The 25332-nt window shown below is 39.6% G+C and overlaps 2 protein-coding genes across 3 annotated transcripts in view; one reads left to right on the top strand and one right to left on the bottom strand.

The window, feature by feature from the left end:
- LOC149232873 (uncharacterized) overlaps positions 1-25332 on the bottom strand; it is a 538221-nt gene that overhangs the window by 58866 nt on the left and 454023 nt on the right. The gene's annotated exons all lie outside the window — the stretch shown is intronic.
- Positions 19437-22521, top strand: LOC149232874 (uncharacterized). The gene is made up of 2 exons (XM_089376596.1): positions 19437-21730; positions 21855-22521. The coding sequence occupies exons 1-2, from the start codon at positions 19526-19528 to the stop codon at positions 22047-22049; spliced, it is 2400 nt and encodes a 799-aa protein (XP_089232722.1). The 5' UTR covers positions 19437-19525; the 3' UTR covers positions 22050-22521.

The following is a 25332-nucleotide window of genomic DNA, read 5'->3' as shown; positions in this document are numbered from 1 at the left end:
GTGGCTGCCCGCCTCTCTACCCAATATTCCTCAACTATCCCTGCCCCTTTGCTGCAGAATGATCACTCGGTTCGAATTCTCAGCTTCCTAGCCCCAGAAATCGAACTCCAGATTAATTCGTTCTCTTCGTGTGTCTTTCTAAATGAATGACAAGCCTCCTTCTTATACTTTTCTCGTTGAGACTTCAACAGCTGAGATTAAGTTTTTAATCAATGACTAAGATTAAAACTTGACTTGATCCGCTTTCTAGAACATTCTCACCCATATTTTTTGATTAATACATATTAATACTTTAATTTTCCTAAGTTTAGGCTTAGGAGCCCCATTAAAAATATTAATTATTTTAATAAAATACAATCCATGTGGAATTTCACCAAACGATTTATGGGTTCTTTAGAACTCATGTGTTTTAGCTTCTCCACCAATTTTCATGGCTAGAGCACATTTGATGCTACCAAAAACTAACACTTCACTGTCTCTGCCCCTCTCACTGCTTTGATCTCACTGGCTCTCTCTTTGGCAACTCACTGTTGCTACTCAGGAAATCGATCTGCTCATGAAATCGAACTTATCAAGTGTTTTCTCCATCACCACATCGACCTCCTATAATCCTTTGTTGGAGCACCAACGACCACGATTAAAACTTAATCAATTGCTACGATCATCTCTCGATTGATCTGTGTGAGTTTCTAGATGATTCTCACCTTGAATTAATTAATACAGATTAATTAACATTATTCCCTAAGTTTAGACTTAGAAAATATTTAAAAATTGGTTCATAATCTAATTAAGTCATTTCTAGGCAGAATTTCCAGAAACAATTTTTGGGTTTTCGAGATCTCATGTATTCTAGCCTCTCCACAAAATTTCATGGCTAGAACATATTCGATGCTACAAAAATTAGCACTCCCTCTTAGTGAGGAATGCATTCTAGTGCTACTGCACACCCTGTCTCTGCATCATCTCCTGTCATGCTGCTGATGTCTGGCCATACTGCCCACCAACTACTGTGCAACTCTAATATATGCTGCATTTGTGCTGCTACTGACACTGCCATACCGCATCTGCATTGCAACTCCCTCTCATCTGTTGTTGCTGCCACTGCAACATCTGCAATTGAAAAACATCCAAAATACTGAATCAATTGTGATCAATATAATGCATTTGTCACCCGAGTCTCTGGCTGTTGCTAGTATTTGCACTGTCATTGAAGAATTTGCACTGCTGCTGACTCTACACTGCGCTCCCCAGCATCTGACTTCTACTAGTCTCTGCAACTGTCTCTCTGGTATCTGATTGCATTAACTGTCATTGATCCATCATGCTACTGATCACTGTGGGACCTCATAGCAAGGTATTGATCCATGAGGTGGACTCCTCAAGGATCCTGCCCATCTGTAGCGCTCTGGGGCTACAACACCAAGTTACCCCACCTCACTCCTGGGTGTATATCGCCAAACAAGGCGAAGTATTCCTCCAGCTGGGAGGACAACCTATCGATCTCTGCTGAAGTTGCCTGCTAGTCCTGCTTCTCCTCCTTGTCCTTCTTGCTGAGAGGACACTGGGTACTGTAGTGATCGAGCTCACCACACCTGAAGCGCCTGACCTTCGACAGGTCCTTCTTCTTCTTCCTCTGCTCCCCATGTCCTTAAATGGGACCCTTTGATGCGAGGCCACACTCTCCTCCTCCTTCACCTGCTTCGATCTGCTGTTGCTGCCACTGATGGAGCTCAACAATAGAGGTCGCCTCAACTCCTCCTGCAAATTGGCCCACATCTTGTCCCACATTGGCAAGGTATCTCTGCCCAAGATACTTTGGACAATACTTGCCACTCCTCTAAGACATTGTTGAGTGCCAATCACACTAGCTCTATAGGTTGAGGTGCGGCCCCAACAGCTGACAACTGGTCCCAGACCTCCTGAATCTTGGTGAAGAAGGGGTCTATGCCTTCCCCCTTCAGCGTCAAGATGAGCCTCAGCTTCTCCTCGAGGTACATCTTTCGCTGCTCGAAAGTACCTTGATACAACGTGGTGAGAGCATCCCACATCTACTTGGCAGTATTTTTGCTAACTATATGTGAAACAACACAATCTAGGACTCTATCTAGGATCAACCGTTTCGCTCGTGCCATCTCCTTCTTGTACTCTTTTAGTTGATCTACATCCAAGGGAATTGCTACCACTGCATCAATATATGCTTTCAGGCCATATTCATCTAGAAGGAAGGACATCCTTGCCTTCTAGATGACATAGTTGGAAGCCCCATCCAACCTATCCTAATCACGAAGCCCAACAGTGGCCATCTCAAAAAATGTCGAAAACCTCTTTCCTTCTGCTTAGCTGCTGCTTTGTTATTCACACTCCTTTCTGGAGTGAGAAGATCTGCTCACAACGAATGCTGATCTTCAAGGAAAAAATCAAACTTCTTGAGACTAGAAGTTCCCTGAGGAAAATCTTCCCTCTGTGTGTGCTCTAATTCCTTCCACCCAACGCTGCCTTTTCTCTAGTAAACAGCTGCAAAAACCACTGTGTCCAGCTAGAGATTGTGAAAATTCGAGAATCCACCTGAATCACTACTGCAACAAACTGATATTACTTCTCCTACTTGTTAATCGATGCAAGTTATTTACTGTGTTCTACTGTAAATATCGAAGTAAATACAACTGCAACCTTCACAACTTTAAATAATATGTGGAAACAAGAATCTGAGCAAGAAAGAAATAATAGACACAAGTGACACCATTGTTTTTGTGTTAGGATATTCCGACACATAGGAAATAGTTAAGTATAACTTGGTCTAGTGTAGAGTTAGGTAAAGTGTGTTTCTTTATTATGTACATTTTGTAACTTACAATCCGACAGTCACGATATGTTCTAGACATGAAGTGATCCGACGGTTCATTCTCTCCTCAATATTACCAACACTTGATTCGTGGCTTAACACCCGATTGGTCCATGATCTCTATATAAAGAGCATGGAGGGTCATTTGTAGGGTGACCGTTCATGAGAGAAGCCTATGTAAATTTTCTTTCTTTTATTAATAAATTGCCTGAAGTGGCCGTGTTGGCTCAAGCTGTGGACTGTTTCCCTCTTTGAGGGTTTTAACCACATTAATAATACTAGTGTATTGATCTGTGATCTGTTTGTGAGGAACTTACCTTGTAAATTCCTACATGGTATCAGAGCTATTTGAGGGCCGCATCCGTTGGTGATCCAAATCGGAAGCCGGTACAACTGCATCCGACTGTCGTTTCCTAGATCTACTGTTTCTAACTGCTTTCGGGCCGAGAAGACTACTCTATTGTGTTAGGAGCATATGTTCTAGTGAGGAACACTTTTCGTTTCACGTGAAAGGGTTTCTGGTAGCCCTAGCTACGTTATTTTTAAGATTTGGAGGTATATAGTCTTTATTTGTAGTTTTAGCTATTCATCTCTCTGTTTATTTCAGTTTATTTAGCTCTCTGTTTTTTATTACCGGATCTATACCTTTCATTTCTGCGTATGTTCTTTGCCCCGTGACTTTGTGTGATTTAGGCAAATCGGAAACAGAAAGGAATTTTTTTTCTCATGCGTATGCTCTTTTCCACCATGCCTTAGTGTGATCTTGGAAAATCAAAAACATTGAAGAAAATATTTAGTTTCCGGGGAAAATTAACTTCAAGTCTTAAGGTTTTTTTTTTTTTGCATGTCCGTGTTGGGTTGTGTGGTTTCTTGTTTTGTAAGCAAAAAGAGTTCTTTCAAGTAAGTACACACCCCAAAGTTTCAGTGACATGAAAAAAAAAAAAACTTTTCTTCTTTTCCAAAAATTACTAACCTTTTAAACTAGCTCACTTGGTCCAAAGTTACTTTATGAGAATAGAGGTTTTGGGTTCAAGTCTTTCTTTTTGTTCAGTTACTTCTTCAAAAAGCACATGTAACTTATGTTTTAAAGTTACTTTATGTAAAAGTGTTCTCACCCATTATAAAAAGTGAGTCACTTATAATTCTAAATTCTCTTTATCTTTTATTTAAGTTACAATTTAGTGGGTAACTCATAAAGTACCATTGTAAGAGTGACTTTCACTTATTTATAAAAGTGAGTCACATAAATTTTTTTTTTTCAAAGTGAGCTAATTAAATTAAGTTTGGAAAGGGGAGCATTTTTTTTAAATATAACATTATCATTCACTTCCACATATTCACGCACTTCGCCGGCATCTTCAACAACGTTTCTTCAAAAAGCCATAACTTCTTCATTCGGAAGTCGTTTTCAGAGCCATTTTTTTTTAATCGGCCTAATTTTTTCAGATATTTCCATTGGAACACTTAGTTTCAGCATCTAGAACTTCAGTTTCTGTTAAAATGGAAAGTCCATGCCAAGTTATTCTTGACAGCACCAACTACTTCCAATGGTGGTCCTACATTGTGGATTTACTTAGAAGTAAAGGTCTTTAGAGAATAGCCTCAGGCCAAGAAACTAAACCAAAAGATGAAAATAAGGCAACCAAATGGGAAAATAGAAGATCAAGCACGTGGGTTGGTAGGGATGTCTATTTCTCCAGACCTTAGATTTCATATCGCAGAACTTGAGACCCCTAATGAAACAATGAAACAACTCACTAAAGTTTTTGGATTAAAAAATGAAATTAGAGCCCATCAACTCGAAAATGAGTTGCTTACGTTGGACCCAAATAATATTTCTTCCATTGAAGATTTTTGTCCAAGTTCAAGACCGTTAGACTTCTCTTGGAAGGTGTTAAGGTTAAGAAAAGAAGTTGGTAGCCTTATCTATTCCATTCTGACTAAGTTGGGACCAACGTACTTTGTGTTTGTTTCCACCTTCCATTCTACTAGAAAAGCCTTCATTTCTCAAGGACAAGACTACAAGTCCCCCTCTTTTGATGCCTTTTGTGATTCTTAAATAAGAGACCAAGAAAAACTCTTACATCTTGGTCTTTTTAATCTTGGAAACTCTTCTAAGAAAGCGTTAGCCGCCCAACATCAACCAAATTCAAAGAATCCTAAGAAGCAGTATCCTAAGGAGAATGGTCCTAAACCAAACAAGTGTCCTAAGCAAGTTCATTCTCAAAATGAAAAATCAATTCAACAAAATGATAAGGCAAATAAAAGCAAAGGAAAGAAAACTGATAGACATTGCAACTTTTGTAATCGAGATGGCCACTTCGAATCCAAATGCTTTAAGAAGATGGAAGCCTTGGAAACAACAATGAAGAAGCATAACATCCATTTGGAGCACTCTTCAACTTCAACTTCATCTTCAAGAATAACACTTTATGCATGTGATTATCAAGCATCTCGATCTGGTTATGCACTCGATGTATCTTCTTCTTCTCATTCTCATGAGTGGCTCATTGATTCAGGAGCTTCTTATCACATGGCCAAAAACAAAGCCATGTTTTCTTCTTTAAATGATTGTAACACCAAAATATATATGTTGGTTATAATAGATCTCTTAGTGTTGTAGGGATTGGAACTATTCATCTAGACAATGGTCAATTTAATGATGTACTATGTGTTCCAACCTTATCCTGCAGCCTTCTATCTGTATATCAGATAACTCATTCAGGTGAAGGTAAAATCGTTGAATTTTCACCTCACGATGTTGTTATTAAGGACCTAAGAGATCCTAGACAGATTTTAGCTACTAGCATTGCTAATGACTCTACAAGGTTGTATAAGTTTAACAACTTTGGGTCATCAACTCTTCCCTCGGTATTTGTTGTTCATAATGATGAAATGAGCAAACTTTGGCATGAGCGATTTGGTCACTTAAACTATCACTCCCTTCAAAATCTACGTAAAGAAAATATGGTGACAGGTCGTCCTATGGTATCTTGCAGAGATGGTGTTTGTTCTGGATGTGTACTCGGAAAACATCATCGGGATAGTTTTGAAAAACATGCCTCTTGGCACCCCTCAGCCCCTTTACAGCTTGTGCATAGTGATTTATATGGTCCACTTCCAGTTGTTTCATTCTTTGGCTACAAGTATTTCTTAACTTTCATTGATGATTTCTCCAGACGCACTTGGGTGTACTTCTTAAAACTCAAGAGTGAAGTCTGTAACATGTTCTTGGCCTTTAAGGCCTTTGTTGAGAAACAATCTGGACATCAAATTCTTAAGCTAAGATATGATAATGGTAGAAAATATGTTAATAACAAATTCATCAACTTTTGCACTGAGAATGGAATTCAAATGCAACATACTGTTCCATATACTCCACAACAAAATGGTGAAGCTGAAAGGGAGAATCGCACCTTAAAGGAAATGGCTAATTGTATGCTTCAATCTAAAGGACTTAGTTTTAATTTTTAGGAAGAAGCAATTAACTGTGAAAATTACATAGTAAATCACACTCCTACTAAGGTTTTAAAGAATATTACTCCAAAAGAAGCATGGAGCTCAATTAAACCAGATATAAGTCACTTTCGTGTTTTTGGAAGTGAAGCAGGGGCCCATATTCCAGATGAGAAACATAAAGCTTTAGAACCTAAGAGTGGAAAATGTATTTTTGTTGGATATTCTAAAGATGTCAAAGGATATAGACTTATTGCACTAAGTCCAAAAATGTTATCATTAGAAGACATGTAAAGTTTGTTGAAAATATATCGGCCTACAAGCCTAGTTCGACGGATGTGCCACCTCTCTCTATCCCTTATACTTCTGAAAATATTTCTTCTTCAGATGATGACAGTGAGGATGACAATCCTCCCCCACCTTCTCAGGATCCTCCTTCAGCTCCTCAGCTTCCAAAATGGGTCTATGCTACTCGGGATGCAGCAAGTGCTCTTGCAGGTGGTCCTACAGATCAGCGATGTACACATTCTCAGGTTAATAGAGCCTCTTCTTTACTGGCTCAAGCTTCAGTGGATAATGATCCTGACACCTTTGCAGAAGCTTCAGGCCATCCAGATTGGGATGCAACTATGAATGAAGAATATTGTTCATTATTGGCAAATGATACATGGGATCTTGTTCGTCTTCCAAAGGGATGAAAACTTCTTAGATGCAAATGGGTTTACAAAACCAAGTATGGACCAGATGGAAAAGTTGATAAACATAAAACTCGTCTTGTTGCTAAGGGTTTTTCACAAGTTGAAGGCATTGAATACACTGAAACCTTCTCCACTGTTACCAAAATGAACTCTATTCGCCTTGTTTTTCCTTTGCTGCCTCTTTCAAATGGGAAGTCCATCAGATGGATGTTACATCTGCCTTCTTGCATGGGGACTTGCATGAAGAAATCTATATGGAACAACCTACTGGCTTTATACAAACAGACTCTAGCCTTGTGTGTCGGCTTAAGAAATCCCTTTATGGTCTCAAGCAAGCCCCTCGGGCTTAGTATGCCAAAATGGATAACTTTCTTTTAGATACTGGTTTTTCTAGGTGTCATTCTGACAATACTGTCTACACCAAGAAAGTGGGTAAGTCTCTTATCATTCTTGTTCTTTATGTTGATGATCTTATCCTTACTAGTAGTGATCCCAACCTTATAAACCATGTGAAGTCCAGCCTCAAAAAGAAGTTTGAAATGACAGACTTAGGACACTTGCATTATTTTCTTGGTCTTCAAGTCTTGCAATCCAAAGAAGGAATTTCCCTTTAGAAGGCATTTCCCTTTCCCAATCCAAGTATGCCTGCGATCTTCTATGCCACTTTCACATGGAAGATTTTAAGCCAGCCCCTTCTCCCTTTCAGTCTGGAGCCAAAATTTCAGTCACTTGTGCTTCCCATGAAGTTGATGCTACCTTATACGGTCAACTTGTAGGAAAACTTTTGTATCTGACCCATACTTGTCTTGACCTTTCCTTTGTTGTTGGCCTTATTGCTCGATTTATGCAAAACCCACATGAAAGTCATTGGAAAGCAGCTAAAAGAATACTTAGTTATGTTCGAGATACAGTTCAGTTTGGGATTCATTACAGTGCATAAGCATCTCCTCTATTGGTTGGTTTCAATGATTCCGATTGGGTTGGTGACCCTGATGATCAGAAGTCTACTGTGGGTTATGTCTTCACTCTTGGTTCTGAACCTATTACATGGGCTTGCAAGAAACAAAGTGACATTTCTCTTTCTTCAATAGAAGCAGAGTATCGTGGCGCCGTAGAAGCTAGTGAGGAAGCCTTGTGACTTTGTCAGATCTTGTCAGAGTTTGGCTTTCAATAGCAGCATCCGACTACACTTTGGTGTGATAATCAAAGTGCCATTCAACTATGCAAAGATCCAATCCAACATCAGCCCAAAAAACACATTGAACTACACATGCACTTCATCAGAAAGCTCATTCATGACCATGTTCTTGGAGTGCAATATTGTTCAACCGATGATCAAGTTGCAGACATCTTTACAAAGGCTCTCATAGAGGCAAACTAAACTTTGATTTATGGTTGGAGTTCAGGAAGTTGTCACTAAGGGGGGATAGGCTCTAATGCCTCCTTCCTTCTCCTATTGTGTCATATTTGTACATCCTTCAATCCTATCCCAAGTTGTTCTTAAGAGGGGATGTTAAGATATTCCGACACATAGGAAATAATTAAGTATAACTTGGTCTAGTGTAGAGTTAGATAAAGTGTGTTTCTTTACTATGTACATTTTGTAACTTACAATCCGGCAGTCACGATATGTTCTAGACATGAAGTGATCCGACGGTTCATTCTCTCCTCGGTATTATCGACACTTGATTTGTGGCTTAACACTCGATTGGTCCATGATCTCTATTTAAAGAGCATGGAGGGTCATTTGTAGGGTGACCGTTCATGAGAGAAGCTTATGTAAATTTTCGTTCTTTTATTAATAAATTGCCTGAAGTGGCCGTGTTGGCTCAGGGCGTGGATTGTTTCCCTCTTTGAGGGTTTTAACCATGTCAAGAATACTGGTGTATTGATCTGTGATCTGTTTGTGAGTGGCATCCTTTGGTGTTCTATCTGAGGAACTTACCCTGTAAATTCCTACATTTTGGACTAATGTCCCTGGAAAAGCCCAATGTGGGAAAACCGGTGCAACAACTAAGGATTTGTATTATTATGCAGTAGTTTCTGAATACAATCTTTGGATGCCTTACTGGCTATCCAATACAAAGAATCTGACTCACAAAGAGATGAGTGAGATATACCTCACATTATCACTGGCGATCTAGTACTGATCCAACCTCTAAATCGCTAGCCCTGCGCAGTTTCTATGTAATCACTGCGCTGCTTTGCGTCACAGCTTCTAGGAACTGCGTCACTCCTTAAGGCTAATCGATTTGCCTCTGGAACTTCAAATTTTTTGCCCTTTCGGTCTCACACCCTGAATTTTGGCTCTGGAACTCGATTCTCCAGCAAGTTTCAGATCTCCTCTCAGGCTCTGCGTTGCCTCAACGTGGCCCTATGCTGCCCAGCGTGGCTCTGCGCTACCTCTTCTGGATCTCTCTCTGCCTCCTCTACATTGTAATCTCGAATCAAGAAATCTTCCTCCAGAAACTATCCCTGCCCCTCACTGCAAGAAATCACCTCGATCACTTCTCTGGCAACTGCTGCACTGCTCTCTTCAAAAATCGATCTCTTGTTCTCTCACTCAATGTGTATTCCAAATGCCCATCAAGCCTCTTCTTATAGTCTTTTCGTTGAGTAACCAAAGACTCAGATTAGATTCTAATCAATTGCTCAGATCATTTCGACTTGATCCTCATCTTCTTCTAGAAGTTTCAACCCCAGTTTAATTAATACCCTTCAATTATTTTAATTTCCTAAGTTTAGACTTAGGCACCTATTAAAAATAATTAATTATTTTAATAAAACAGTCTCCGGGTGGAATTTCCCAAAACGATTTCTAGGTATTTTGGAATACATGTGTCCTAGCTTCCTTGCAAGTTTTGAGGCTTAGAGCACATCCAATGCTACCTGAAATCAACACTCCCTCTTAGCAAGGGATGTGCTCTAGTAATGCAACCTGCTGAAGCATCACTCTAACTTTGTAACATCTCCCTCTGCATTACTGATGTTTGACATCACTGCCCACCAACTATTGCGCAAATGTTGCACCTGTGCTATTGTTGGCCCTGCCACTGCCAACCCTACATCTACAATGCAATCCTCGCAATTTTTTCATTTGTGCTGTTGTTGGCCCTACCACTACCAACACTGCATGTGTGCTGCAACCTTCTCCAACTGCTGCGGCTGCCGCAACAACGGAAAAGCATCCAAAATTACTGAACAAGTGTTCAGCATGATGCATCTGTTGCTAGAGTTTTGACTACTGTTAGTCTCTGCGTCGACCCTCTGAAGTCTCTGTGTTGCTGCGAACTCTGCTTTGCACTGCTCAGTCTCTGGCACTCCTAGCCACTACAATTGTCACTCCGACACTCCATTGCACCAACTGACACTGGTTCATCCTTCTACTTATGATATGGGCTGCCATAGCAAGGTATTGATCCAAGAGGTGCACTCCTCAAGGATCCTGCTTGTTGAAGAATCTAGGGCAATTAAGAGTTAATGAGATTCTTCTTGCATGATAAATATTTGTGACGTATTTTAATTTTTCTTCTTAGCACAATCTTCACTTGTTCTTATTAGAGCGTGTCTTCTTATATTCATCAAATAGTTACGAAAAAAAGAGACAAGAACACAAGATATTGGCTTTCTGCCAGGGCCAAACCTCTCCCTCTTGGAGAGTGTTGACCACTATGTGTCAACTACCCATAGCAGTACACCCCCTTTTTTCGCAAAAGGGATAGCGCTTGATCGACATGTCCGTGCCATTTGGCTATCATCATTAGTTTGATTATGCTATTTTGTAAACCCAATCTGCATGTGTAAATTTGTAAATAATCTTAGAAGATCTGTGTCATGTAATTACCTAGGTAAACCTAATCTTCTAGTGATGATCTACGTTCTGGAACGTTTTTTGTCTCACCGACCCATGGTCGGTAGAGTTTTCCTTCAGCCTAACCCCAAAGCCAAAATGGATTTTGTTATTAGAATCTTAGGGGAGTCTTAGTGTGCTAAATCGAGTCTATGTAAAAGTGATTTGGGAATAGTCCTAACTATTTGGTTAGGCTATTTTATTACAAATTGCTTGATCTGCTAGATTATATTTGTATCGCAGAACTGGGTAGTCTATGAGGGTCTATGTCAAATGGGTTTCCCCCCTTGAGATGTAAAAATGTAAAAATCATGATGTAAAGTGTCTTGAGGGTTAGAAAATGTTTTATCCCCTCATAAGTCCTAGGTCCTAGGTAAAATTCCCAAAGGCTAAGTTCGAGGGTCCAAATATAATAATAATAATAATAATAATAAGTCAAAATTTTGAGGAAATAAATGCAAAATCTTAATTTTTTAATATATTCAAATGCATTTAAAAATTCGATGGATGAGATCAAAAGAAATTTTGATCCTCATCAATGGTCGAGATCACTTTGATATGGATCACTCGAACTAGCCGCTGGGAATTTTCTCTTTAAATAGGGTGTCAGGGGTCATTTGAGAGAATTGGATTTGGGAGTCTTGTGCTAAAGAAAGCTCTCTTGTAGTAATTTTTCATGTGAAATAAAGAAAGACTTTGGGGTTGAAATCTTGCTGGTGTTACTTTTTTGGAAATGCTGTAAGGTGTTTTATATTTGTGCATGATTTTAATTTCAGCCATTGATGATAGCTTTATGAAGAGTGATTTTAAACACAGGTATCTTGTTTAGTCGCTAGGATTTGAATGGTAGTTAAATTTCTGAATATGATGGTAGGTATCTCCATTGGATCTAGATTTTAGTATCGTTTTCTCCCTCTTTGTTAATGGTTGAATTAAGTTGTGAAGGATATCCTTGATTTGAGTTTACCGGGTGTTCGGGGAAGTTCTCGGCTGAACCAGCCAACTCCCGGATTACATTTTCTAAAGAGCCCAGCTGGTTTTGATCCCGGGCTTATCATTAGAATTTCTGCTGTGGATGCATGAAGGGTTTTCTGAAGCACCTCATATCGAACTTAAAATTTTGAAAATATTTTTGTGGCATACTGACAAATCTGGCTATTTAGAGCTTTCAAACTGTGAATACTGTAATTATTTAGCTGGTTTTAGGGTTTTTAATTTTGTTTTTTGCATATTTTGTTTCTAGGAGTTTGTTTTTGTCATTGCAGGTTGCAGATCTGAAGGTGAGGTTCAATCTTGAAGCCAGATCTAGGCCCTGGAGGGTAAGATCTAGCCTCAGGATCAGCTCTAGCAGGAATATTTACTTCAGATCTGGAAATTTCTTGTGGGGTTTTCATCAAGGAAATCTGAAGCGAAAAGATTCAATTTTTTTTTAAGGTTTCTGAAGAATCGTGGGGGTTTTCTAGGCTATTTGTTTGCTGCCTGGGATTTCATTTTGCATCCTGGGGTTTTATTTCATAGAAAATTTTTCAAAATTTTTTAAGACAGGTTGTGGGATTGTTGTTTCACCTCCACACATTTTCTCTCCCCATTCTCACGCTGCCATACATCGTGCTGCCTATTTGCATCATTCAGCTCCTTGCTTCCCCCTCACACTGCCAGATCCCTTGCAAAAACCCTACGCAGCTCCACACTGCCAAGACACCCGCACATCTTTTTGCCTAAACACTGTCCTCATTTCTCTGGCCTGTTGTTTTCCTCACCAGCGCACTACCATACCTGCGGACAAAACTCAAAATATAGAGCAACTAAAAAAAACAAAACACATTTCCCTTCGTGTCGTCCCTTCATCACTGCTCTGTTCTGCCGTAGTTCCCTTCCCAAGCCGTCAACCTGCCTCGCGGCTCCATTTTCCTGTCATTTCACTCTCCATCGCTACTATTGCTTTCACTCCCATCGCACTCCTCTCCTCACGTTGCTAGCCTCAACGTATTTTCCTCTCTAGCTTTCTGCAATACACCGACATCCTCATCTGCTGCAATCCAAACCCTTCTGCCTGTCCGTCGCCCACACTGCTCTCTCTCCGCCGTCAAGTTCAAACCTGCAAACACTTTGAATTTTTTATTTTTTTTCTCAATTTAATTAATATTTGTGCTATGATTTGATTTCCTTTTTTTTATTATTTTATTTCATTAGGATTTTAGTTAGTTTTATTTTGTATATTTTTGTGAGTTTAGGTTTGATGTTTTATTTTACTTTTTTTTCTTATTGTTTTAGTTTTGATTTCATTCATAAAAACAAAAAGAGAAAAAAAAAAGAAGGTTAAAAAATTAAGAAAATTTTTGAATGTGTTTTTATTTTTATGAATTAATTAAAAAATAAAAAATTTAAAAAATTCTATTTTCATTTTTGTTAGTTTAGTTTTAGGCTAGGTTAGATTTTTAATTGATTTAGATTTAAATCTGAGTTTTATTTAGTTAGGATTTAGATTTTATAAATTTTCATTTTTTCTTATATATATAGATTAGGTGTTAGTTTTTATTTTGATTTCTTTTAACTTAGCTTTAGTCTTTAGTTTTAGTTTAGTTGATTTTAAATTCAAATAAAAAATAAAAAAATAAAAAAAAATAAACTAAAAATTTTGATTTAAGTTTTATTTTTTATAAAAAAAAAAATGTAAACATTTAAAAAATCCTAAAAATCCAAATCATTAAAAAAATTATAATTTAAAAAAAAAAGGACTAATTAAAAATTGAAAATTCGTTTTGATATCTTTTTTCTGTTGTGGGATTAATATTTGTCATTTTTATACAGTTAGATGCGCTTAAGTTTTATTTGAAGATTAGCTATTTGAAAGTGATGAATCATTTTATGAATTGGTTAGCATTTAAAATTTCGTGGTTTCTTGAAGCATTTGATCTTTTGAAGTTTAATTGCTAAAGCTTTGTGCATCTTTTGAATATCTTGCATCTTGCGAAATTAATCATTGCTTGGATTATATAATGCTTGTTACATGTTGGATATTTTGTAAATATTTTCAAGCAATCGTTAAATTACTTCATAAGCAGCAGCAACTAATTAATTACTTGGTTTTCATTGACTCCATAAGGCACTGGTATTAATCATTTTTTATCAAATTATAAATTTTGAGCCTTAATCGAGTATTCAATTGCCTTGCTGTGTCTCCCGAACCAGTTGGTTCCCAATTGGTCTTCCTTTATCCCATAAGGTCTACCCCCCTTAGCCTAGGGAGATGGCTTAAACGGAGAGATCGAGGATCAGGGTGACAGCCCCCGGTCTGAGCGTTGTCGCACTGCCTAGACAATCTGCGCGACAACAGAGAGGAAAACCCGCACAAAATTCTTGTTATAGAGATTCCAATTGACGAATACCAAGACCATGACCCTTGACCTATTATGCCACTCCATGACCAAGACACCAATCCTCTTCTTTGTCACTGTTGAGTTCATGATCAACACTGCTGCTTCACCATTGAGGCCATCACTACTGTACCACTTGCTGCACCATGACTACTCCTTCATTGAGATCTTCATCACGACCTTGATTCCATGTCTTCATTAATGCACTGAAATCTTCATTATGACCTTGTCTTCATTAGGATTATGATCGAGACCATGATTGTCATTATGTTGAGGTCTTGATTGCATTTAGTATGCTAAGAGTGTATTATTTGTGAGATCACAATTGTGCTGAGACAGTGAGTGTATCTTCTCCATCTGATATGTTGAGCTAGTGATTAACAGTGTGATATTTATCATCTTATTTATACCGAGATAGTAATCTGCTCACTGAAGTTTTCCACGAGATAGTGTCCTCCTGTAATGCGGATTAGATCCTTGTACCCATCCGAGAGAATCTGAGTTACTTATCCGAAGTGTTTATACTCTTGTGGTTGTCCAAGGTTCTTGCACTTATTGTGCCATCCGAAGTTGTTGAGGTATGTTCGAAAATCTGTGTTTCTGTGGTGACTCTAGCCACATATTTATAGTTGTCTGCCTATGCATTTGAGCCGACATGACAGTGTGAAACGTTGTGTCTTTTTATTGAGCCGACATGACTGTTTTTTTTAATTCATTTGCAGGTCGACATGACTGTGTTTTACATTGTTTTGCTTGTTTCCTTCTTCAAGAGGATTGTGCTTGTCATGTAGGACTAATCTAGACACTAGATAGACTCATATACATTACATATATGCTCAAGAAGAGATTTTCATGACTTTGAATCTTAATAATACATCCTAAGGATCTCAAAGGGAGCCACTAAATAAATAACCTCTTTCTCATGAAATCCATGCAGCAAGGAATAATAATAAATTCATTTTCTTGTTTACAAAAATCATAACTACAATGTCATGAAGACCGAACCTAGTTACACTTTCTTTAACACTGCCCACTTGCAGTTCTTTCGAACTACAGAACTAGATCACCCCACCTCTCCCCTGGAGGTATTTGGGCAACCATGACAAACTCCTCCTCCTTGATCTTTGCGGTAGCAGCCTTCAGATCATGCTTCTCGTCTTTGTCCTTCTTCTTGAGAGGACACTGTGTAGCATAGTGACCAAATTCACCACACCAGAAACATTTGATCTTTAAGACGTCCTTCTTCCGCTTCCGTTGCTCTCGCTGCCCCTTTGATGCAAGGATGCATTCTCTTCCTCCTCCTTGGGCTTCATCCCACTGCTGCTGCTGCCATCAAGTTTGCACTTGACCAAGTCTTGCCTCATCTCTTTGTTAGTTTTTGGTAGCATCGGATGTGTTCTAGCCATGAAAATTGGTGGAGAGGCTAAGGAACATGATTTCTAAAGAACCCAGAAACCGTTTGGTGAAATTCCACCCAGATTGTATTTTATTAAAATAATTAATACTTTTTAATGGGGTTCCTAAGTCTAAACTTAGGAAAATTAAAGTATTAATGGGTATTAATCAAAATATGGGTAAGAATGTTCTAGATAGCAGATCAAGTCAAGTTTTTAATCTTAGCTGTTGATTAGAGACTTAATCTCGGCCGTTGAAGTCTCAATGAGAAAAGTATAAGGAGGCTTGGAGTTCATTTGAAAACACATAGAGGGTTGATCAGTTAGTTTGATATTCTGAGGGCAAGGTTGGCTAAGGAATTCGAACAAGTGATCAAGCAGTGAAGATCAAAGGCAGTATTGGAAGGAAGTGATTTCCAGTTCCAGTGAATATACTTCAAAGAAGATAGTGAAGGATCAGAGAGGCAACGCAGTGCCAAGGAGGGACAGCGCAGCAACTGGAGGAGGTTGACACAGAACTGCTGGGGGATAACAGAGATCAGTGTCAGGAATCACTGTGGGTGATTGACAGATGAAATCTCGATTTCTCAGTAACATACATAGCAACAGAAAGGGTGACACAATCAGAGGGAGTCTCCACACAGAAGCCACTTAGTGACTGTGTAGGCTCATGCAGAGACTTCGCAGTTGGTCGTCCAGGAGTTGGGGTCAATGCAAAATCTCCAGATTCAGTGTAGAAAATTCTCATTATTTTTTTTCTATCAGTTATATTCTCTGAGTGGATTGCCATTTCTCTGGGGCATCCAGATTGTATTCAAAAATTTACTGCCAATAATAGAAACCTTCAGATTTGCTGCACCGATTTTCCCGCATTGGGTTTTTCCGAGGACTATTGTCCAAACACAAGTGTGTCAATGTGATTGTTCATGTGCCAGTGTTTCTCTTGCTTTTTCAGTTCATAATTTGTGAAGTCTGAAGTTGAATTTATTTTGATATTTACGGAAGCATTGGTAAATAACTTATTATTGTAAATAAGTAGGAGAAATAAATCAATCATTGCAGCATAAATTTTCACACTCTTCCTATTGAAGAGCGACCCACATCCCGTCCCAATCTGACAATCTTTCTTTTCCCAGGATACTCTGGACAAAACTTTCCATTCTTCTGAAACTGAATTCAGGGGCAACCTCACCATTTCTGTAGGCTGAGGTGTTGATCCTACCGCTGCCAACTGATCTCGGACTTCTTGAAGCTTTGATAGGAACGGATCAATGCGTTCCCCTTTCTCCATCCTTGCTAATCTTAGTTTCTCCTCCAAGTACATCTTCCGCTGCTTGGAAGATCCTTGATACAATGTAGCCAAGGCATCCCACATCTCTTCGGCCACTCCTTTGCCAGCAATGTGAGGTACAACATGATCCCTCACTCCATCAAGGATCAACCATTTGGCCTTCGCCATTTTAGCCTTGTACTTCTTGAGTGGATCCGCATCTGCAGGTTCTGCTACCACACTGCCGACATAGGCTTTGAGATTATGCTCATCCAGAAGGCAGGAGATCCTAGCCTTCCAGATCACATAGTTGGATGCTTCGTCCAATCGATCTTGATCTCTCAGCCCATTAGTTTCCATCTCGGCCAATAAAAAATGTCGAACTGCCTCCTCTCTCCTTTGCGCAACTGCTAGACTGGCCTACACACTCCTTGCTAGAGTTAGTAGATCTTCTCTTCTCTACTACTGCTCAGCACTTAAGAAATCGAATTCCTTGGCTAGAAATTCTCTGAGGAAGAAATTCCCTCAAAAGTGTCTCCTTCCGTCTTCTGATGTTTTTCTGCCCCAACAATTGCTGCAGAAAACTGTGTCTCACCTGAAGACTTCTCTGTGCTGCTCCCTATGCCGCTCACAAATCTCGATCTGGATATCTTACCTCTCTGTCACCTCACTCAGAGAGAGATTTTCCACGAGAGTCCTTCCATCCTGGCTTGGACTGCGCAATGCCTCTAGGGATTCAATTTGCTGCCTACGCAACACTTCAATCTCCCTCTTTCTCTTCAATGCAAGCTCTTTCGGTTTGCTCTCTTGCTTCTCCTGTGTTTTGATACCATGTGAAAATTCGAGAATCCACCTGAATCACTACTGCAACAAACCAATATTACTTCTCCTACTTGTTAATCGATGCAAGTTATTTACTGTGTTCTACTGTAAATATCGAAGTAGATACCACTGCAACCTTCACAACTTTAAATAACATGCGGAAACAAGAATCTGAGCAAGAAAGAAATAACACACACAAGTAACACTGTTGTTTTTGGACCAATGTCCCCAGAAAAACCCAACATGGGAAAACTGGTGCAACAACTGAGGGTTTGTATTATTATGCAGTAGTTTCTGAATACAATCTTTAGATGCCTTACTGGCTATCCAATACAAAGAATCTGATTGACAGAGAGATGAGTGAGATATACCTCACACTATCACTGGCGATCCAGTATTGATCCAACCACTGAATGGCTAGCCCCTAGCTGCCTCTGCACAATCACTGCGCTGCTCTGCGTCACAGCTTCTAGGAACTGCATCACTCCTTCAGGCTGATTGATTTGCCTCTAAAACTTCAACTTTTTTTCCCTTTCCGTCTCACACCCCGACTTTTAGTTCTAGAACTCGATTCTCCAGCAAATTTCAGATCTCCTCTCAGGCTATGCATTGCCTTAGCATGGCCCTACGCTGCCCAGCATGGCTTTGCACTGCCTCTTCTGGATCTCTCTCTACCTCCTTTGCAACGTATTCCCGGATTAAGAAATCTTCCTCTGGAAACTATCCCTGCCCCTCACTGCAAGAAATCACTTCAATCACTTCTCTGACAACTGCTGCGTTGCTCTCTTCAGAAATCGATCTCTTGATCTCTCACTCGATGTGTTTTCCAAATGCCCATCAAGCCTCTTCTTATAATCTTCTTGTTGAGTAACTAACGACCCAAATTAGATTCTAATCAATGGCTCAGATCATTTCGACTTGATCCTCGTCTTCTTCTAGAAGTTCCACCCCCAGTTTAATTAATACTCTTTAATTATTTTAATTTCCTAAGTTTAGACTTAGGCACCCATTAAAAATAATTAATTGTTTTAATAAAACAGTCTCTGGGTGGAATTTCCCAAAATGATTTCTAAGTATTCTAGAATACATGTGTCCTAGCCAGGGTTGCAGGAATCGCCCCCCCCCCGCCGGATCCAAACCCGGAACCGCGGATCGGAGCGAACCGTCCCGGAATCCACCCTGGAAGCGCGGATCGGATTTGGCGGTTGCGCGGATCCGTTAAAAAAAAACGATTCCTGCCTTTTTGGGTTGCGGCCGCCCGGAACCGCGGATCGGAGGGCGGTTCGGGCACGGGGTGGCGCCACGCTTCCGGCCCGGAACCGCACGCCACCCGCACGCCACCCAGGCGCTTCCGGAAGCAACCCCGCGGCCAGCGGATTTTTAATTTATTTTTTTTAAATTTGTTTTAACATGTGACTTAACTAGCATGAGGGGGTGGGTTAGGTTAGTTTAGGGTGAGTCTAGGGTGACTTTAGAAAAGAATAAAGCCCCCATTCTCTTCTCATTTTCTCACTTTGAGTTTATGAGAGTTGGAGAAGAGAAGAGAGGAGAGGAGAAGAGAAGAGAGGAAAGGAGAGGAGAAGAGAGGAGAGCTTGGAGGAGTGAAGAAGGAGGAGCTAGGAGAAGGAGGAGGAGCTTGGAGCAAGAGCTTGGAGGACTTCATCTACAAGAGCTAAAGAGGTAAGTTCAAACCCCAAACTCCCTTGTTTTTTTGAAAAAAAAGTTGTATTTTTCTCCTCCCTCTCCTACTCTTTCCCATTGTTTCTACTTGCTCCTTTATTTACAGGTTGTCCACCACCTATATCCATATTCCAAGATGGTGTTCTTTTGGCTTCTATGTATCATTCCACTCTTGGTTTTAATGATGGCAAGGGTGAGGAATAGAGGGGAAGAGGAAGGGGATGAACTTGGTCCTAATAGTAGTGACCCAATGTATGATGAGGAGGAAGGGTTTGAAGAGGAAGGGGATGAACTTGAAGAGGACACTGAAGCACAAGATGGGAAAGGTACATCAAATCCCTTGTGGAACTATGTGACCAAACTTGAAGGGGGAAAGGGTGGTGGATCTTACAAATGGATGTGCCCTCATGATTGTCATGGAGGAAAACCATATACGGGTTCATATACCCGTCTGAGGAGGCATCTTTGTGGGGTGCTAGAGAGTGATGAAAAAAAGGGTTCTGTGGGGGTAGCCATTTGCCCAAAAATTTCAAGTGAACAAAGACAAAAATACATCAAAATAGAGATGGCTGCACAACAAAAAAACAAGAAACAAAAAACTCATTCAGAATCAAGTGCAAACTCTAAATTTGGTAGTTGCCCATCTCCTCATGGTACTTCTGCAACCTCTGGAGGTAGAAAAACAATAGGGGATTTCCTTAATGTTTCTGGGAGGGATGATGTGGATGGAAAGGTAGTCCGTTTTCTTTGTGCTTGCGGTGTACCATTCAATGTGCTTCGCTCTCCCTATTGGCATGACATGGTAAAGGCCATCAATGAAGCCCCAAAAGGATACAAGGCCCCCAACTATGAGAAAGCTAGAACAGTGTTATTAGAAAGAGAAAAAGCTAAGGTTCAAAGAGCTTTGACACGTTTTACACATGAGTGGGTGGATTATGGGGTATCCATTGTATCAGATGGGTGGACAAATATTAGAAACCAACATTTGATAAATGTTCTTGGTGTTTCTTCTAAGGGTGCAGTATTTATTGCATGTCATGACTCCTCCTCCATCAGTGCAACTGCACAAAACATTGCAGATCTCCTATTGAAATCAATCAAAGATGTTGGTCCGAATAATGTGGTTCAAGTGATCACAGATAATGCAGCAAATTGTAAGGCAGCAGGAAAAATTATTGAGCGTACTCATCCACACATCTTTTGGTCTGGGTGCCTGGTTCACACATTGAACCTTTTGATGCATGATATTGTGAAACACAAAGAATGTGGGTGGATTGCTGAGGTTTACAGGAAAGGGAAGCAGCTCATTAAATTCATCACAGGGCATACAAGGGTAAACTACTTCTATGGCACTTACTCCAAGTTGCAATTGCTTAAAATTGCAAAGACAAGATTTGCTAGTTATTACCTCACCTTTAGGCGGCTAGTGAAGGTGAGACAAGCTTTAACTAATCTGGTGTGTGCTGAAACATGGGATGAAATTAACCAGTGTACAGATGGTGCTACTGCTAATGTAGTCAAGGACACTGTTCTTGACACTTACTTTTGGTCACAGGTTAAATATGTTTTGCAATTCACCAAACCAATTTATTACATGATCAAGTTTGCAGATTCAGATCGACCAGTAATTGGGGAGGTGTATGAGCAAATGGATAGCATGTTGGGGCAGATTAAAGACATTGTTGAGCCTAGAGATACCACCTTGTACAATTATATTCGTGAAGAGGTGGAAAAGCGATGGGATATGCTAAATGTTCCATTGCATGCATTAGCATATGTTTTGACACCTAGGTACTATCATCCATCATGGCTTTCAAAACCAGCACCTGGGGGGGGAAGCAGGAAAAAACCACACCAAGATAAAGAGGTTCACGAAAAATATATGGCTGCATTGAGTAGATTAATCCTTGATAATGAGGAGGCTGCATTGGTACGGAGACAGGTGAGCAACTATACGCTCAACACTGGTCCATTTGGGAGCATGCATTCAATTGAAGATCGAGAGCATTTTTCTGCTCTTGAGTGGTGGAACATGCATGGAGGGCCTACTCCACTTCTACAGAGTTTGGCATTGCGGGTGCTATCACAGGTGGTAAACACTTCTTCTGCAGAGAGGTGTTGGAGCTCTTATTCTTTCATCCACAGTGTTAAAAGGAACAGGTTGAGTTTAGACCGGGCAGAGAGCTTGGTTTATGTTCATTACAACTTGCGATTGTTGTCCCATTACTGTGAAGATGCAAAGTCTAATAAAGACTTGTTGACTTGGGACAAGCATCCAGAGGAGCCCAATTTGGAGGATGGAGTGTTGCAACTAGAGCAATTAGAGGATGCTCTTATCCAGGTATGTCCATTGTGGTATGAATTTTCCAATTTTCCCTTATAAAGCATTTCTCTAATTCATGTTTTTAATTTTTTTGTTAACTAGTGTTTTTTTTTTTTTGCATGAATTTTTTGAGCGATTCTAGGATGATGATGACCGTGTTGATATGCCACCACCCCCACCCCCATCTGGTCCTAGGTTCCATGGTTCAACACCAACAGCAGGGGGTTCTTCTTCATCAGTTCCAGTGCCACGACTTACACAGGGACCATTTTCTTCATTGCCACCACGTGGAGGCACGCCATCACGTTCTATTCGTGGTGGAAGGAGGAGAGATTAGTAGATATATTCACAATCTACTTCTTTTTGTCATAGTCTATAGATTACTCATTAGACTTGTAGACTTGTGAATTTGAATTTTGAACCTTTTTGGCTTGGCGGTGACCAAGTGACATATTTTGTAAACATTATTATTTGAATTTTGGACATGACAAATGTTGACAGTTGCTCACTTGCTAGATAAATCATAATATGCTCTATGTTTTATGTTTTATAATATGCTTAAATGTTTTATGTTTTATAATATGCTTAAAAATTTGATGTATGTTTGTAATAGCTAGAATATAGATGATTGTTGTACATACTAGTAACTACAATGGAATCATGGATGCCATATCTATCTTGATTTATGCAAAAATATGCATGTTTTCATGTCTTCTACAATTAATTTGGTATTTGGGATGTTTGTTTTGAGTATAAATGCAAAAAAATATATAAAAATATATATATATATAGCAGACGCTTCCGCGGACGCTTCGCTCCCTAGATTTTTGGAAAATGACGCTTCCGCTTCGCTCCCGCTTCGTGCAACATTGGTCCTAGCCTCCTTGCAAATTTTGAGGCTTAGAGCACATCCGATGTTACTAAAAATCAACAAAGATCTGCTCAACGAAAAATCTAGGCCGCTCCCTCTGCCTCTGGAATCACTAGATCTGGTAGGATCGAATTTTTCTGCCCCTCACTCAGAAAAATCGAACCTTCGCAAGTAACTCGCGTCCTTATAGAATGATTGTGCTACCCTTGGGAATTTCAATCTGTTGTTCACACTAAACAACGAAATTCTTTCTGTCTTTGCCTCTAAGCTCTCCGGCTAATCAACTGCGATCTGATACCATGTGAAAATTCCTAAACCAGAATCCTATTGCAACAACTTGAAATTATTCTCCTAATTCTTTATTTTATTTAACAATTTATTTGCTGTTGACTACAACAAATACTCAATAAATCACACTGCAATCTACACAATAAAACTGCGAAGAATAAACGCTGGAAGAAATGCTAGCACACACACATAAATAACACAATTATTTTTGGACAAAAGTCCCTGGAAAAACCCAACTTGGGAAAACCGGTGTAGCAACTGAGGATTTATTATTATGCAGCAGTGAAATAATCTAAGTACAACTGAATGTCGAAATTGGCAATCCTACAGAGAAATACTAGCAATAAATCTAGAGAGAAATTTCCCTCACCCCACATGCAATCTTTCGACACAACTTGCCTTCAAAATTTCAGCCCTCTGAGCCTCTACGCTGCTCTATGTAGCTGGCTAGACGTCTAGCCTCAGAGTGCACTCTGATGAAGTCATTCTTCCTTCTGCTAACTAGAAAGACGCTTCTTCAAGACTCTGGGACTCCTTCTGGACCTCTGGAACTAAAAACATCAATATCTCTTAGCAAATCGACTTTGCCTCTAGAGGCTACTGCGTTGCCCCAACATCAACCTTTCTGTGGCTCTCTTGCCTCTCTGCAAATGCACTCATAGGATCTGGAAACCTTCCTCCGACTTCACTGTCTCTACCACTCTCTCACTGCTTTGATCTCACTGACTCTCTCTCTGGCAACTGATTGTTGCTACTCAGGAAATTGATCTACTCATGAAATCGAACTTCTCAAGTGTTTTCTCCATCACCACATTGACCTTCTCTTATAATCTTCTATTGGAGCACCAATGACCAAGATTAAAACTTAATCAATGGCTAGGATCATCTCTGGATCGACCGTGTGGGTTTCTAGATGATTCTCGCCTTGAATTAATTAATACTGATTAATTAACCAAATTCCCTAAGTTTAGACTTAGGGAATATTTAAAAATTGGTTAATAATCTAATTGTTGAAATTTGGTACCGGAGGACAGGTGGTTCCCTTGGGCTTTGATCTTTGGCCTAGGGAAAAGTGTCCAAAAGAATTTAATTTTTCTCCTAAAGTGACTTTATAATTTTATAAAGTTAAATCTAATTTAAAAGTGACTTTAAGTGATAAAGTTACTAAGTCTAATTTTAAAGTGACTTTTATAAAGTCAATGAAAAATTAGAAAGAAAAAGTGACTTTGGAAATAAATGACTAAGTGGGTCTTTATTAAAGTGGGGTGAATTAAAAAATAAAAAGTGAGATTTAAATGAGCATTTAATCTCAGCCTTAGATCTCAATCTATTTTAGCCATTGGATTTAGGGATCACCCAAAAGTCACTTGGGGTTAGATTAAAGGAGGAAAAGGTCATTCATTCTTTCATGAGCAGATTGGGAGAATGAGAGCAAGAGAGCAAGAGAGATTTCTGAGCAGGGAGGAGAAGGAGACAGTAGCTTGGCACACATTCCAAGGTAGCAATTGAGCAGATTTGTACAGCTGGTTCAGCACACAGTGAAAGGCAGATTTTGGCACGATTTTCGAGGAGTGGTTTGCACAAAAATCGAGAAATTTGCTTATTTTTCTGCACGCAAAACGAGGGCCATACACCGCATTTATTGCAGTCCGTATAGCGCATTTAATGCTGGCCGTACAGCAGCGTTTAATGCTGAAAGTGGGCATGAAAATCGAGGAGGCCGTACAGCATTTATTGCTGTCATGTTTGCTATAATTTCCAGTTTGCTGTGAGGCATGGGAAAAGAGATAAGTTGTAAATTTGCTTGCTGATTTTTTTGCTGAATATTTCTCACTGTGAAAAAGGCAATTTTCAGAAATAAAGAAGAGCTCTCAAACTGGTTTTCCCCAAGAGTTGTAGGGGGTTTTTCCAGAGTCAAGTTGACCAAAACTCTCAGTGTTTAAATGTGTTTTAATGGCTGTTTATTACTGCTGATTTTTAGTTCAACAATTTCCAGCATTCTGTAAAATTTCCAGAATTTGTGTTTTCAGCAATATTTATTTTTTTCAGCTTGTTAAATGTATGGTTATGGGAAAGGTCATTTAACTACATGAGAGAAATAAGGTGAGACTGAAAACCGGGGTGGGAAAACAGAAATTTCTACATGGTATCAGAGCTTGAGTGCTGAAGGGCAATTTGGGACAACAAAAGGAAAAATTACAACTGCTGATTTTTCACTTAGAAAATTCCAGCAAGCTGATTTTTTCATAAACAGCAATTTTATCTTTACTATAGCAGTGCCATTTTTCAGTTTTAGGACAGCAGGATGTCATTGGGATTGAGGGTGGAGGATAGGCTAGATGGGCATACAAATTACAGCGTTTGGAAGGAGAGAATGCAGAGTATCTTTGAGGAGGCAGAAGTCTGAGATATCATGGTGCATACCACACAGAACCCTGTTGTTGTGCCTACTGATGCTACT

This window comes from Pinus tabuliformis, chromosome J (genome assembly GCF_031772625.1).
Source record: "Pinus tabuliformis cultivar Carrire ecotype Pingquan chromosome J, CPIR1, whole genome shotgun sequence".
Classification (NCBI taxonomy): Eukaryota; Viridiplantae; Streptophyta; class Pinopsida; order Pinales; family Pinaceae; genus Pinus; species Pinus tabuliformis.
Note: the sequence above shows the minus strand (reverse complement) of the source record. Positions and strands in the feature narration are given on the sequence as shown.